This window comes from Nothobranchius furzeri, chromosome 15 (genome assembly GCF_043380555.1).
Source record: "Nothobranchius furzeri strain GRZ-AD chromosome 15, NfurGRZ-RIMD1, whole genome shotgun sequence".
NCBI classification, from domain to species: Eukaryota; Metazoa; Chordata; class Actinopteri; order Cyprinodontiformes; family Nothobranchiidae; genus Nothobranchius; species Nothobranchius furzeri.
Genome location: NC_091755.1, coordinates 32,366,713 through 32,380,775, shown reverse-complemented (window position 1 = coordinate 32,380,775; position 14,063 = coordinate 32,366,713). Strand labels below are relative to the sequence as shown.

Here is a 14,063-nt window from a genome sequence, read left to right as displayed (position 1 = left end):
TAAATTTGATTGAAATTTGTCAAAAATGAAGCAATGCTGGTGTTTGCCACAGGTGTGACCATGAAGCTGATGGATGAAGTTGCTGGAATTGTGGCAGCTCGGCACTGCAACACCAAAATCGTCACGGCGTCTGTGGAGGCCATCAACTTTCATCGCAAGATTAAGAAAGGTAAGGATAACCTGGAGAGAACCTAGAGCGCCGGATCTCTGCTGGCTGTGTGGAGGATGCACCCACCCCCCACCCCCTCCCTTACCCCCCACCCCCCCACCCCCCAGATATTTGCATCTTTCAAACATGGGGCAGATTTCACTAGCTGAAAAAAAAAATCTGTTTACTTTTACACCTTAATGGACTGAAAACGTGTCCCTTTGACAGTGACGGTAAATGGTAAATGACCTGAAAGGAGTATTTAAGTGGTTTGTTTTAGTTTTCTCAGCTCTGTCTCTGAAATACTCTGATCTCATGTGATCCAGACATCCTGTACTAATGTTCCGATGTTATGATTACCTCAGGACAAAATGTTAACAAAAGAGCTTCATTGTTGAAATGTGAAGTGGAAAGAAAATGTCACAGTCCAGGACGATCGCGCCAGCGATGCATTTTACACTACGTGTGTTTGCAAATGCAAGAAACTTTATTCAAGCATGATATATAGTTTTGAGTTCATGCGTCTTTAAACCTTTTTCTGAAGGCTCTGAGCATCACGGAGCAGTGGGACTGGTTTTAAACATTTAAAGTGAGCTGAATCATAAGCTGAGTGAGTCGTTTACCACAAAGTTGGCAGCAAGTCCCTGGTTTGGTTCTGAAGTCATAAAACTTACAAAATACCACTCTCTTGTGTTTTCTCTTCTTGTATCTAAATGTAGAGATGACAAAAATGAAATTACAGCTGCAGGACCGAAACGTGGAGCAGCACAGCTCGTCAGAGATCCACGTCCACATCTTTAATCTGCTGCACCACTCCCCCTCATACTTTATATTGTGTTGACACAGCTTTCACTGTGACTTATCAGTGTCACCTGTAGATTTCCCATTTTGCTTTAGGTTCCCTGACTTCACAAGGTAAATAAAATAAACATTTTTAGAAAAGAAACATCAGAAAAAGCCACAAACGTCCACTTCACCACTGTTTCCCAAGCGCTCAGACTGTCAGATGGAGTTTGTTGTTTTATTTATAGACCAAAAAGGTGTTTTGGTCTCCTCTATATTTTACAGCTGTCCGATCCCCCACTACTCAGACAATTAGAGCCGTTAAAGTTTGTGAATGCCAACTCTGATCTGGGACTGGTTTTGTAGCTCAGTGAGTTGCAGATCCACAAACCTTTTAAAATGGGTTTTCCCACTTATTGTTGGAATCCATTAAGATGCACTGAGATCAGCTAATGAGTAAAAAGCAGGACCTTCTGCGCGACATCCACTCACTAATCGGTGCTAGGCAGCCAGTGAACAATCAGAATTTTAAAAAAAGTAGGAAGGCTGGAGCTCTCAAAGTGAGAAAAAGTTTGAATCGGTGCGAACAAGACTAACATTTCAACACTTATTAAATAAGTTATCAAATAAGTGTGAAAACATTAGTATCTTAAACAAGATGCAGTAAAATGCCACAAAAATGTGTCTGCTGCACTATTAGACACTCATTTATACTGTTTATCAGACAAAAAAAGTGGATTGGGGGTGACTTGCTACCCTTTGCCTGCCAGCTCAACCAGTTGTTAGGGCATCTCTAAAGTCCCTACATAAGAAAAATAAAGGTAAATCAAGAAAATTCTTAAAAAAATGAGGTTTGTTTAAGAAAAAGGCAAAACATTATTATATTCCATTACTTTACCGTAATATTACTACAATTAGTTAATTATTAATATTATTACTTTACATTAAACTAAAGCCCTTACTGTCCCACATCAAAAAAATGCAAAAGTGGAACGTTTTCATTGCTTATTTCTTGGTGAGGGAGTTAAAGGGTTAAAACCTTGCTCAAGGAGGAATTCTCTTGGATCTTAACTTAAAACCAGGTCTACGTGCATTACGTGATTCATACACAATGAGTTGGAACAATGTACCTACAAGAACATGGAGATTATTAGTTTCTGTTGTTTGCAAAAGTGTGCAACCCTAACGTTTTGATTGGGTGACTGGGCTCCAGTTAATAAAAAACTGAAAGTGTGGATTTTCGTTTTTTTCCACTGTTTGTTGATGTTTTATTTTATAAACTGTGTACAGTGCAAGAAAAGTTGATAATTATTTACCATTTTGAAGACAAACAAAATGAACATTGAGTCGTTTTCAAGTGGGATCTGAGACCCGAAACATCAATCAGGATGAGGTCTGTTTATGGATTTTCAGAGGTCCTGCTGTGCAGAGCCTGAACCGTCCACTTTACTTCCTACCCAGAATGTAAATCATGTTGAGTTTGGGACACAAAACCTTTATTTTTCTAGAGCAGGGCAGTTTCACATTGAGGGGAAGTAGCACCAGAGGCTCAAGGTTACAATACCAATACCTGCAATAATAGTTTATTTATGGTGCAGCAAAGGTAAAGAGAAATCCTGCGTTTATCTGAACCGAAGGAGATTTTACACATTATTTTATTTAAGTAAAACAATAAAAGGATCCATGATGTATTAAAGAACCGAGTCAACTACGGTGCACAGTATGCACAAGCATCAACACAAGCAAAAACAGCACGACTAGTAATAACTTATCTGAAAGGATTCATTCTGTGTCATTAATGCAAAGCCTATTCAACCTCTAATCAACAACATTAAGTATTTGTGCTACCATTAGGATACGTAATTGGGTAAAATTAGATCTAACACATAAATTAGTGAATTTGTCATCATTTGCGTTTTGCTGTTTTTCCATTTAAAAGTCCCAATATCTGGTGTCTTTTGTGTCACGCCTCATTTGCCAGCCACTTAACTGAGAGACCAATTATGTATTATTATTATTATGTATTTGTCAGCAAGCTTGCAGATGGTGCTAATAAAACAACAGGCTCAGATTTCTGTATGATTGCTCAGTTTTAATCCAGCAGGTCTGAAAGGACTTTTGTTTTGTTCTATGAAAGCGTTAGATTATGTTACAGGCCTGAAGCAGCGAAACCGTTCCTCGTTTGCAGAAGTTTAAATTATCAACAGTTAATCAACCCGGAACCGTAGTATGAAATCCAGAGACTTATTCTGGCAGAGCGGATATCTAATACGGCGGTTAGATGTGAAGCTATTGATGTCTCGGACTGAGAGTTCAGTCAGAGCTCGTCTCTGTGATCCATTACAACAAATAACCAGGAGTGCAAATAAGGAGAAGAAAGGCACAAAACCTCAAAAGCTGAACGTCTGATGAAAGGACATTTGAGTGAGTGAGAAGGGAATGCTAAGGGTTCGAGCTAAATCTGTGCTTCACTTAATTCTAGACTTTATTTGCTGATTAGGCATTACTTTTTGTTTTTACAGTTGAAGGATTTAAATGGAAAAGCAATAGAGCTCTGGCTATTTTAATGTTCAAAAGAAAATAATTTTAAGAAGCTTTTTATTTCTGGAGAATAAGAGAAAGATCATAATCTTAACAAGGCAGGATGTAGCAAAAAGTGGTTGTTCAGCACAGGATCAGCTTTGTGCTTACAACCTGATGCCTTGGCACCTTCCTGAAAGCAGAGTTGCTGTTTGGAGTAGAAATGGGACTCTGCCAGGTTTCCATGTTGCTTGACCTTCAGTGCTGCACAAGTGCAAGATCTACTTTCTGCATGGATCAATTATTAATCATGAAAGTTTAAAAAAAAAAAGTCATCCATCATCAAGACCAGTTTTTGTGTAGTGCACGCTCCCTTCGCTGAGCCTGATAGATCTGTGCCAAAGGCAGTTCATCTGAGTGAATCTGCTCCTGATGCTGACAGGTTAAAACATTCAAAGGGCCAGACGACACCAAAGAAGATAAATGGATTAAGTCTCTCTGCTTCTTATTCTGATGTATAGTCGTTGCACTCAATCACCCAAGTGCAGTCTTCAGTCTTTTCCTGCACAATCTCTTCATGTTAATGATGACGGCTTAATGACAGTTTGAAATGATGGAAAGTGGCCCGTTTTCTGTAAGACGCAGATAAAAAGGAGCTGAGTAAGTGATGCTCATTGGTCAATCTTTTCTGTTAGAATCTGCTGAAAAGTAGCAACATTTATGATTTAGTCAATGTGAATTTATTGAGCATCTGCAACGCAGCTCTGAAGCGAATTACAAAACCGTTTCAGTCTAGGGCACGCCCTCCTGCATCTAATCAAAACAACCATTCCAACGACACCAATGACTCCTCAGGGTGTAGGGAGGAGGGGTATTCATGAGTAGTTTCAGCTTGTTATGTTTATGTTTATTCATTTCGCAGACGCTTTTTATCCAAAGCGACTTACAATTTATAACCTATAGGGCATGTTGTGATCTGTGGGGGAAACCGGAGTACCCGGAGGAAACCCACGCATGCATGGGGAGAACACGCAACTCCACGCAGAAAGGCCGCAGCCGAGTATCAAACCTGCAACCTTCGTGCTGCAAGGCAACAGTGCTAAAAACTGCGCCACCATGCAGCTGTACTTCTCAAATGATGCAGGGAGCAAACAAGCCGTCAGGTCACATGTATTGACGTAATCTACATAGATATGAAATTGCATCACTGTAAGTCTTTTATCTTGAAAATGAAAAGTTTTACGCTGAAACCATGTAGGATTTCCTGTCTAGCCCTATTTTAAAGTGGCAATGCATATTTTCCCTGAGGATAGGGTTAATTTTGTTAAGCAACAACAGACAGTTAAATTTTATATATATATTCCAGTCAGAACTGATAAAAGCTTTTCGGATGAGAAGCTAAACGTCTATAAGACACCAAAGAAGTCCAGTTGCCTTCATTTGAACCCCTCTGGATTACCATGACCTGGATGACTGACCCCTATTTCACACTGGAAGCACCAATGGCGCGGAACAGCAGTGGAACGTTGCTGCTTCTAATAGAATCCAGTTATAGTCTGTGGGGGTGTTTCAAGCCAGCTGTGGCACTGCAATTTACAAGCGCGTCCCAGAAGTGCCGTACCGCTAAAGAAAGGACTGAGTTCTATTTGTCGCTAGCCGCTTCTCAGACACGTCAATTTCCACAGTTAAAGTGTCAATGTGTAGTTTTTACTGTCAATCTCTGGAAATATCCATCAAAATGTTTTTGAGAATAAATTAAATGATGCCCAGTCAAATATTGGCAGCTTCATAACATATAACCATAAAAATTGAGTCTAAAATAAATGGGAGTGGGTCAACGTCTCTGGGCGACGCCATATGACAGTTTTCTTTCTAGGGGAGCCTGTGAGGACAAAATTCATTTACTGATTTGTAGCAAACAGTTACAAAACTTCATAAACATTGTTGTTTCACACATTTACCTCTTCACTCGTTGCCAGTGATGACAATGAGTCAGATGTGTCTTCATTTTGCCGGAGGTTGCGCTCCCAGGGACTTTTGACTCGTGTTCAACCACGTCCGGTACGTCCCCGGTACATACCGGTCCATAATACCCAGACCTGACCGTTCCAGACCAGGCGATGGAAAAGAGCTATAATGGTCATGCATTGGTAAGGTCGTACTCAAACACAAAAATACTGCTTGCTTACAATGATTTAGGTATGTACTTCCCCCTATCCTCAGGGAAAATATGCATTGCCACTTTAAAATAGGGCTAGACAGGAAATCCTACGTAAAACTTTTAATTTTCAAGATAAAAGACTTAAAGTGATGCAATTTCTTATCTATGTAGATTACGTCAATACTTGTGACCTGACGGCTTATTTGCTCCTTGCATCATTTTGAGAAGTACAGCTGTGTGTTTTTAACGGCTTTAATCCTGGCAGCGGAGAGGAAAAACATCTGACATCAAGCAGCAATTTTAGTTTAATTTTTTTTTATAGAACCTTCTAGATTCCCGGGACCTCCCAAGGTGCTTTACAACACATTTAGTCATTCACCCATTCACACACACATTCACACGTTGGTGGGATGTGCATCCCACAAATCTCCATCAACTGCAAGATGCAGTCCTATCAATATGGGCAATCATTTCTAAAGAATGCTTTCAGCACCTTGTTGAATCAATGCCACGTAGAATTAAGCCAGTTCAGAAGGTGAAGGGGGTCAAACACCGTATTAGTATGGTGTTCCTAATAATCCTTTAGGTGAGTGTATCTGAGGCTAATGATGCTAACATGATAAGCAGTGTTAGTTGATTAGTTACCTGCAGTATTAACAGGAGAGGACTGCTGCTGCTGCATTGAAATTCACTTGTCCGGAGCGGGTCAAAACTTGTCATTAACTCTAAGTTATTGCGTATTTTGTGCCCAAATGCCCTTTCCTCCCCTTGATGAAATATCTACCACGCAATTATTGCAGGTTACCCTGTTGTAATCCTGTAAAATAGGATTTTTCTTGTAAAACAGGACCAAACTTGTGAGCGTTTGTGCTGCTTAGATGCCATGTTTCTTGCTTCTGTAAGCTACGCAGTGTGCGTGGTAACGTCATTCGCGCCTACTGGAATTAATAAGGGGACTCGTTTGCAAAAGTGCCAAACAATTCCTAGGAATTGAATCAATGGGAATCAATGGGTTCTCAACAAGAACCAGTTTTCGATTCCCAACCCTAGTCTGCATTAACATCTAAATGAGGAGGGTTTTTTGCTGTGTTGGTACTTTTACTTTACTAAAAACTCTCATTTATCCCATCACAGCAACCTTAAATAAACGTTTGAAATATTAACGTGTGTATTTTATTACTTAGGATTTTGCCTGCTTTATAAGAGCTTAGACATCTACTCAGGATCCGTCTCAGACTGCAGAGATAACACCTTCTCTTCTCATCTCTATGGCAACAGCAGTAATAATCTGATGCAGGCACATCAAAGAGAATAAAGAAACACATCCGCTATGCCCAGTTCTTGTGTCTGACTGTTTTTTACCTCTTTGTGTTGACAAAAGGAGAAAATGACACAGTTATGATGTTTCGATCAAGCGTGTTTAGATGAATCTTAGTTTAAAATCAAAAGCAAAAGAGGGAGATTCGCTGCTGCACATCTACCGGATGCAAACATGAACTCTGAAGCGTTTGAAGAAATGTGACCTAATGTTTACCTCTGGGTTACTGTAGTGAAAGGAAACGGTAAATGTTGATCCTTACAGGACAGACTTTAAAAAGTACAACAGTAATCAGCCTTCAACGTCGGTTCATGGTCAGAGATAATTATAATGCGGTTTCTCAGCTTTTTCTTTTGCAACTTTTTTATTTACCTTCATAAAAGTTTATATTTTCCTAAAATGATCAATTAATGGTTAAAGGACAACGTAGCATGAATTAAAACTGAATCTTGAAAAATGTTTGTAAATCTTAATGAAGCTTTCGCTGAATGTAAAACAGATTTCTAGAACATTCCTCGTATTTGAAACCCAGAAAACCAGTTTACCAGTCTGATCTGCTCCTTCGTCTCTCCAAGGTTGTGTGGTGACAGTGACAGGGCGGCTCACGTTTGCCAGCAACAGGTCCATGGAAATTGAAGCGTTGGTGGACGCCGCCTCACTGGTGGACGATGAGAAAGTGAGCTACCGTGCTGTCTCAGCGTTCTTCACCTACATCTCCCTCGACAAGGATAATAAGCCTCTGCCTGTCCCTCTCCTGAAGGTTGGTACCAACCAGGTTCCATTTGAATTGTAATGAACAATTTATTTAATCGGGTGGCAGACCAAGGCGGGAGCCTTGGCGGTCCAATCCCCGGACAAGAAAACTAGTTTTTGGGACATGGAACGTCACCTCGCTGGCGGGGAAGGAGCCGGAGCTTGTGGCAGAGGTTGAGCGGTACCGGCTAGATATAGTCGGACTCACCTCGACACATTGCATTGGCTCTGGAACCCGAGACCTGGAGAGGGGTTGGACACTCTACTTTGCTGGAGTTGCTCCGGGTGAGAGGCGGAGGGCTGGGGTTGGCTTTTTGTTAGCTCCGAGACACTCTGCCTGTGTGTTGGGGTTTACCCCGGGGGACAAGAGGGTAGCTTCCTTGCGCCTTCGGGTCGGGGAACGGGTCCTGACTGTTGTTTGTGCTTATGGGCCAAATATCAGTTCAGAGTACCCACCCTTTTTGGAGTCCCTGGGACGAGTGCTAGATAGTGCTCTGTTGGGGTTATTAGGAGCGAACAATTCGTAAGCTTTAACTTACTTTTGGATTCTTCAATAAATTCTGTAAATATGGGAATATTTACTGATTTATTAATTAATTAAGATATTCTTAGATATACGGGGCACCATTCCCCTTTTTCCGGGGAAAAATTGAATCCAAAACTCTTATCAGTCTTTCTTGAAGTTCGTAGAATCCTTGGAGCAGAGACTTCTCTTCGACACAACAAAGCTACTGGACACAAAAATCTGAATTTTATAACATTTAATTAACAATTTGTCAAATGAATAAACAGTGGAATAGATGAATAATAACCGTGTGATATGATTGAAGATGGATGTGTTTGCATGTGATGGAGGATGTATGAATGGGGTCCTTTGTTCTCACAAAGGAGTAGTGTGTATGTGTGTGTGTGTGTGTGTGTGTGCGTGTGTATGGATTCAAAATGGAGTCTTGAATACAAGATGGCTGACCCTTTTGTCTGGCTAAAGTGTGGGTGGCAACTTGCACTTTAACTTCCAAAGCACTTAGAATCAGTAGTAACTTAACCTTAAATCACTCAAAACATTTCAAAAGATCATGAAACAACACAAAAGATTAATCACAAATTAATATCTTTTAGTTTCAGCCTGGCCATGACAGAAACCATTTTAAGATACCAAACAATGATCAATAAGCAGTTTATTCTTTCAAAATGACCCGACGGACGTGTTTGGGACGAAAGAGGAAAACACAAAGCTACTTTTTAAGCAATAGCGCGATTTTATTGCTTATTCTGGACTATAGAGGAAACGGGAGAAGAAAAGGAAAGAAAAAAATGAGTTTTCTGATCACCAAAGCAGCAAGGCGTCCCCCGCTGTTATGACTTGACGATTCTCCGTTTTTCTCCGCAGTTTCCAGCGTCATCCGTCGGTTTGATGCTTTCTACGTTGTTTGGCGTTCACGAGTGTTTCTCCACGGGCTGGACAGAGACAGCAAAGTTTCTTTCTGTGCTGAGTTATAACTTACAGCGTGCTTGATGGAGTTGTTGCTTTCCTCCGCAGTTCTGTGTCCTCAAACATCAGCTGGAGGGGAGCAGAAACGAGCAGATCTGATGGGCTTGCAGTTTAGTTTCCAGCAGTTCCGTGGCTCAACTTGGCACTTAGAGCTTCCGCGTGCTCAAGTTGTCGGAGCGTTGACAAGCGTGTCCTTACCGCCAGGTATCCTGGGCAAAAGAACGAGGATTCTTTGTCTCTGCTGAAGATTTATGGTCTTAGTTCGCGGGAAAAGCTCCACGGCTTCCCGCACATGCGCAGAACGTGTTTCTGGTACTAGGCGGTGACGTCATCACAATGCTTCCGTGTGCAAAGCATCATGGGAAATGAAGTTTCTTGGCGCTGATGTGATTATTTGCTTTTCAGAGCAATTTAAGCACAGTCATTTTGGAGAAAATCACTGCATAGTAATTTCCTCATGAGGTCAGACCCTCAACATTCCCCCTTTTGGTTTCGGGGATCGCGCCCAAAGCTCGATCGTCGGAAGCACAGATGGGTTTGTTCCTCATGAACGTAGGTCGACTTGATTGTCGGAAGCACAGGTGGGTTTGTCCCTTAGGACGTTGGTCTCCTTGGACGCCTTTGTCTTTGGTCTTTGTCTTGGATCCTGGCGCCTTTGGTCTTTGATCCTGGTCAGGCACAAAGAGGATAGGAAACGGGATAGTCCCCAACGCGCATAACGAGAAGAAGCCACTCACGCAGGTGGTACGCAATGATGATGTCGTCCATGCGAGAGGTAGTAGTGTAGAAGGAGGAAGGTCGGTGGGCGGTTAACTCCACGAGTGGACACAAAGGCATCTCACCGCCGGCCATACAGTTCAGTTTATGGAGCACGCGGTGATGTACGAGGTCCATAGTTCGCAAACGCGCATTGACCTATGTGGTCCCAAGATTCCCCCCTTTTTGGTCCAAAGGGTGGATCAGGACAGTCTTTGGGCTAAAACAAGGACCATAAAACTAAGAGGTACTACAATGTGCTGGTGCGTCAGACAGAGTCATTGACAGACTGAGCTGGGCCGGCACATAACCACTAGTTAATATGTGACCAAGTAAGAAACAAAAATACAGAAAACCCAAAAAAAAAAACATGTAACATATAACATCCAAGAAAATTCATAGCAACCTTGAGGTCTCATAAAATACATTCTTAGGTCATACATTCAGTGTGTAGCTTATAAAGAATGTGACATACTGCAACACTCAGATAAATATGTGAGGTAGACTAAAATGAGAACTACTCTTAGGTTTACAGAATAACAAAGAAATTGTTGCTCACCCCCTTTAGACAGGTGTGGTACATTCACGCTTGGAGTCTCCCAGAACGCAGTTACGAGGCACACCGTAGGTGAGCAAGTGCATCTTATCTTGGAGTTTCTTAACACGCTTGTAGGCGGAATAAGCAATCACGGCCGTGATGAGCCATTCCATCCCCAGGGCGACCAATGTGCAGATTAAAGTCGTATAATCTGTGTCAATGTAGCGTCTTGGGCGTCAAAGTAAGTTCACGCGGGTTTTGTGTGAACTTAGCAAATTTGGTTCCTTCAATCAGTAATTGTTGGTCAATTTCTAAATCGATGGTAAAGTTATAACCCTGGAAAGCGTCCATGATCTCAATCTCTGAGTCATGCTGTTCGAGGTTGAGGTGATGGAGTGCCAGGTTTCTAGTTCAAGGTGGAAATGCCTACCGTCCTTTCAAATACCAATGTTAGCATCGACTTAAACCTATAGATGTGAGGTGTCACAATCATGGGAACATAACAGGAAACCGAGTTCTAATTTTTCTGCATCACCATGAATGGGAATTGCACTGCCTAGGCTGTACGCTAGGTGGATTTATGAAAGGTGCACAGTAGAGGGGTAGCAGCTGTCAAGCTAACTTTGAGCAGGTCCAGTGGTACCAAGTACGGGGAAATACGACTTTCAACCAAGCTGTCCAGCGTGGAACTTACTTCCCTGAGCAGGTCCTGCATCAAATCTCTCACCACTCATGTGTACACAATATCCTGATGTATGGTTTCAGACAAAGTCTTGATTGCACGTAGAGATTCATTAATCAGAGCAGAATGTAGGTTGACAGTTACAAGAGTACCCTGTAAGGTTTTAGTAAGTACTTCCTGTTAGCGTTCTAGGAGGAGTTTCTCTTGGTTAGTGAAAATGACGGCGGGGGGGGGGGGGGCTTGGTTCTTTGTCGGTTAGCACATGTTAGTGGGTTAAACGTGCACTTCCCCCCCTTTTCCATTTCCATGCATAGAACTATGTAGCGACTACGTCTACCTCCTGCGGGGAGTCTGGTCTCTGTACCCGCGGGGATGGTTTGACGTAGGGTTTGATTTGGTTTGCATGCACCCATTTGTAGACAGGCTCCTGTCTCGCTTTGGTGATGCGTAACCTGTATGCAACTGGAGAGAGTTTTGCCACGATCTCAAATGGTCCTGACCAGCAGGGCAGGAACTTCTTAGCTTTGCGTGCCGGTTGGGCGAACCGAAAGTAGAATACTTTGTCACCCACCTCGTATTCGCGGCTGGTTGTCTTTTGGTCGTAGTAGGCCTTAGCGCCTTCTACGTTGGTCTCCAGTTTCTTCTGAGCGTGTGCGAACGTAGCTCTGAGGTGTGTTTTCAAGTCTGCCACATACTGATGAGCGGTATAGGCAGTGGCAACACTGACATCCTCTGGGTGATACAGGAGGTGCAGTGGTAGAGTCATCAGTCTGCCGGTCATCATCTCAAAGGGCGTAACCCCCGTGGATCGCTGTGGAGTGGACCGTATGGCCATCAGGACCAGAGGGAGCTTGACGTCCCAGTCCTTCCCAGTGGAGCAGACGTACTTTTTGAGCATAGAGACGACCGTGCGGTTCATCCGTTCGACCTGTCCGGATGACTGTGGGTGATAGGGGAGGTGGAATCTCACTTCCACTCCCAGAAGTTCAAACAGGGACGTCATTACACTGGATGTGAAATGAGTTCCCCGGTCAGAGTCAATGCAGAGTGGAAGTCCCCATCGACTGAAACGTGGTTAATCAGCAGTACAGCGGCTGTGACGGCTGTATCGTTTGGCGCTGGAAGGCATTCCACCCACTTTGTGAAACTGCAAGTTACAGTTAGCATATATTTGTTTCCTCTTGCCGATTTGGGAACCGGTCCAACCCAGTCGATCTGCAGGTGGGACCAAGGGAAGGTTATTCCCCTGCGTTGCAGTGGTGCTCTAGCAAGCGGCTGGGAGGGTTGAAACTGGGCACAGATGAGGCAGCCTTGGACATAGCTGTGTACATCCTTGGACATCGATGGCCAATATGCTACTTCTGTCAGTGACGCGAGGGTAGCTTTTGTTCCGCGGTGACCTCCAACCGGAGTGTCGTGGGCGTAGGCAAGCATCACTCCTCTGTGGTCGAGTGGAACAACCCAGCGCGGCGGGCTGTGATCGTCACGTATGTAAACTAACAAATCGTTTTGTAGTTTCAGATGCGCGAGTTGACGATGCAGGGTTACCAAATCTCGGCTTGCGCCCGTAGGTGGTGATGGTTGTTTAGACATCGGGCCCTTTTGGAGAAGCTCGCGGATGAGCTTCAGGTCAGGATCTTGTTCCTGCATGGTGACTAGGTCCACGTCCTGTGGTTGTCTGCCTAGAAACACTGGTACCTCAACGGTCTGAGGTTCGTCTGCCTGTTTAGCATGGCGACGAGTAATCGCGCAGACCTCGTGAACGGCCTTGGGTGGAAGCCACTCGTCTTTGAATTCCCAGCAGGTTCCCTGGTCAGCACCGAGCTTAGCAAGGCGGTCAGCTTCGTCATTACCATCTTTCTCTGGACCTAGGGTCCTGGAGTGACCTTTGACCTTTTTCCAGTAGACCATTATGCCTTTCTCAGTGGTGAGCAGATCACACGCTAGGAATAACTCCGAGTGTTTCACGTCTCTGTTCCTGGCGTTTTTCATGTGGTTCTCCTTCCACATGGGGAAGTGAGAGATGAAGCTGTGTCTAGCGTAGTTTGAATCAGAGCAAAGGACGATTTGAGTGATGTCCAAGGCTGCCGCCTGCTGGAGGGTTATCAACACTGCAGCAATTTCGGCGTACTGACTAGACTTTTGGCCCAACCGGTAGTGATTTGGTTGCTTAGTGTCACAGTCCACCCAAACGACTCCAACCCCAGCACGGAGCTGGCCTTCGTGAAGATAGGCACATCCGTCAGTGTAAACTTTCGGAAGCCCTTGGCAAACATTCTCATCAAAGTAGCGATGATTGGCTGCGGTTGGGTAGACTGCGGCAGGTGTGTCCAGGGGGGCCATGACGGAGTCAGAGTCACAGTGCTGGCAGCCTGCTAGCCCTTGTCCTAGCGCTAGCTTGGTGTTCTGACCATACTTGACCTCAATGTTGTATCCTTGGAGCACCATCATCCACGTCGCAATGCGGCTGTTTGACACTCTTCCTTCGCGCAGACGCTGGCTGTTTAGGAAGGTGACGGGCTGATGACACGTTTCAATGATCACTTTCTGTCCACCGATGTAACTACGAAAGTGCTCGACGGCCCAGACTGTAGAGAGGAGAGCTCTCTCGCAGTCTGAGAATTGGAGTTCCACCTTGCTCAGAGGCTTGCTGGCGTATGCCACAACTCTCATGTCCTGATCGTGTTTCTGCTTCAAAGCAGCGCTCAGGCAGTGAGAGGAGAAAGTAGCCTCTATGTAGAACTCTTTATCCTTGTCTGGGTAAGCCAGACAGGGTGCGGACGCCAACTTCTGTTTTAGGAACTGGAAGGAGTGTTCTTGGGGTCTGTCCCACACGAAAGGTGTGTCGTTCCGAAGTAGCTCGGTGAGGGGCCTCGCTATTTCAGCGTACTCCTCAATGAACTGCCTGGAGT

At 43.8% G+C, this 14,063-nt stretch overlaps 1 protein-coding gene across 3 annotated transcripts in view; it reads left to right on the top strand.

Moving 5' to 3' along the window:
- Positions 1–14,063, top strand: part of acot7 (acyl-CoA thioesterase 7) — an 80,047-nt gene that overhangs the window by 43,161 nt on the left and 22,823 nt on the right. For all 3 annotated transcript variants that reach the window (XM_015967537.3, XM_054745788.2, XM_070544699.1), the window contains exons 7-8: positions 53–169; positions 7,506–7,690. In XM_015967537.3, the coding sequence (XP_015823023.1) occupies positions 53–169; positions 7,506–7,690 (302 nt within the window). The remainder of the gene's footprint in view (positions 1–52; positions 170–7,505; positions 7,691–14,063) is intronic.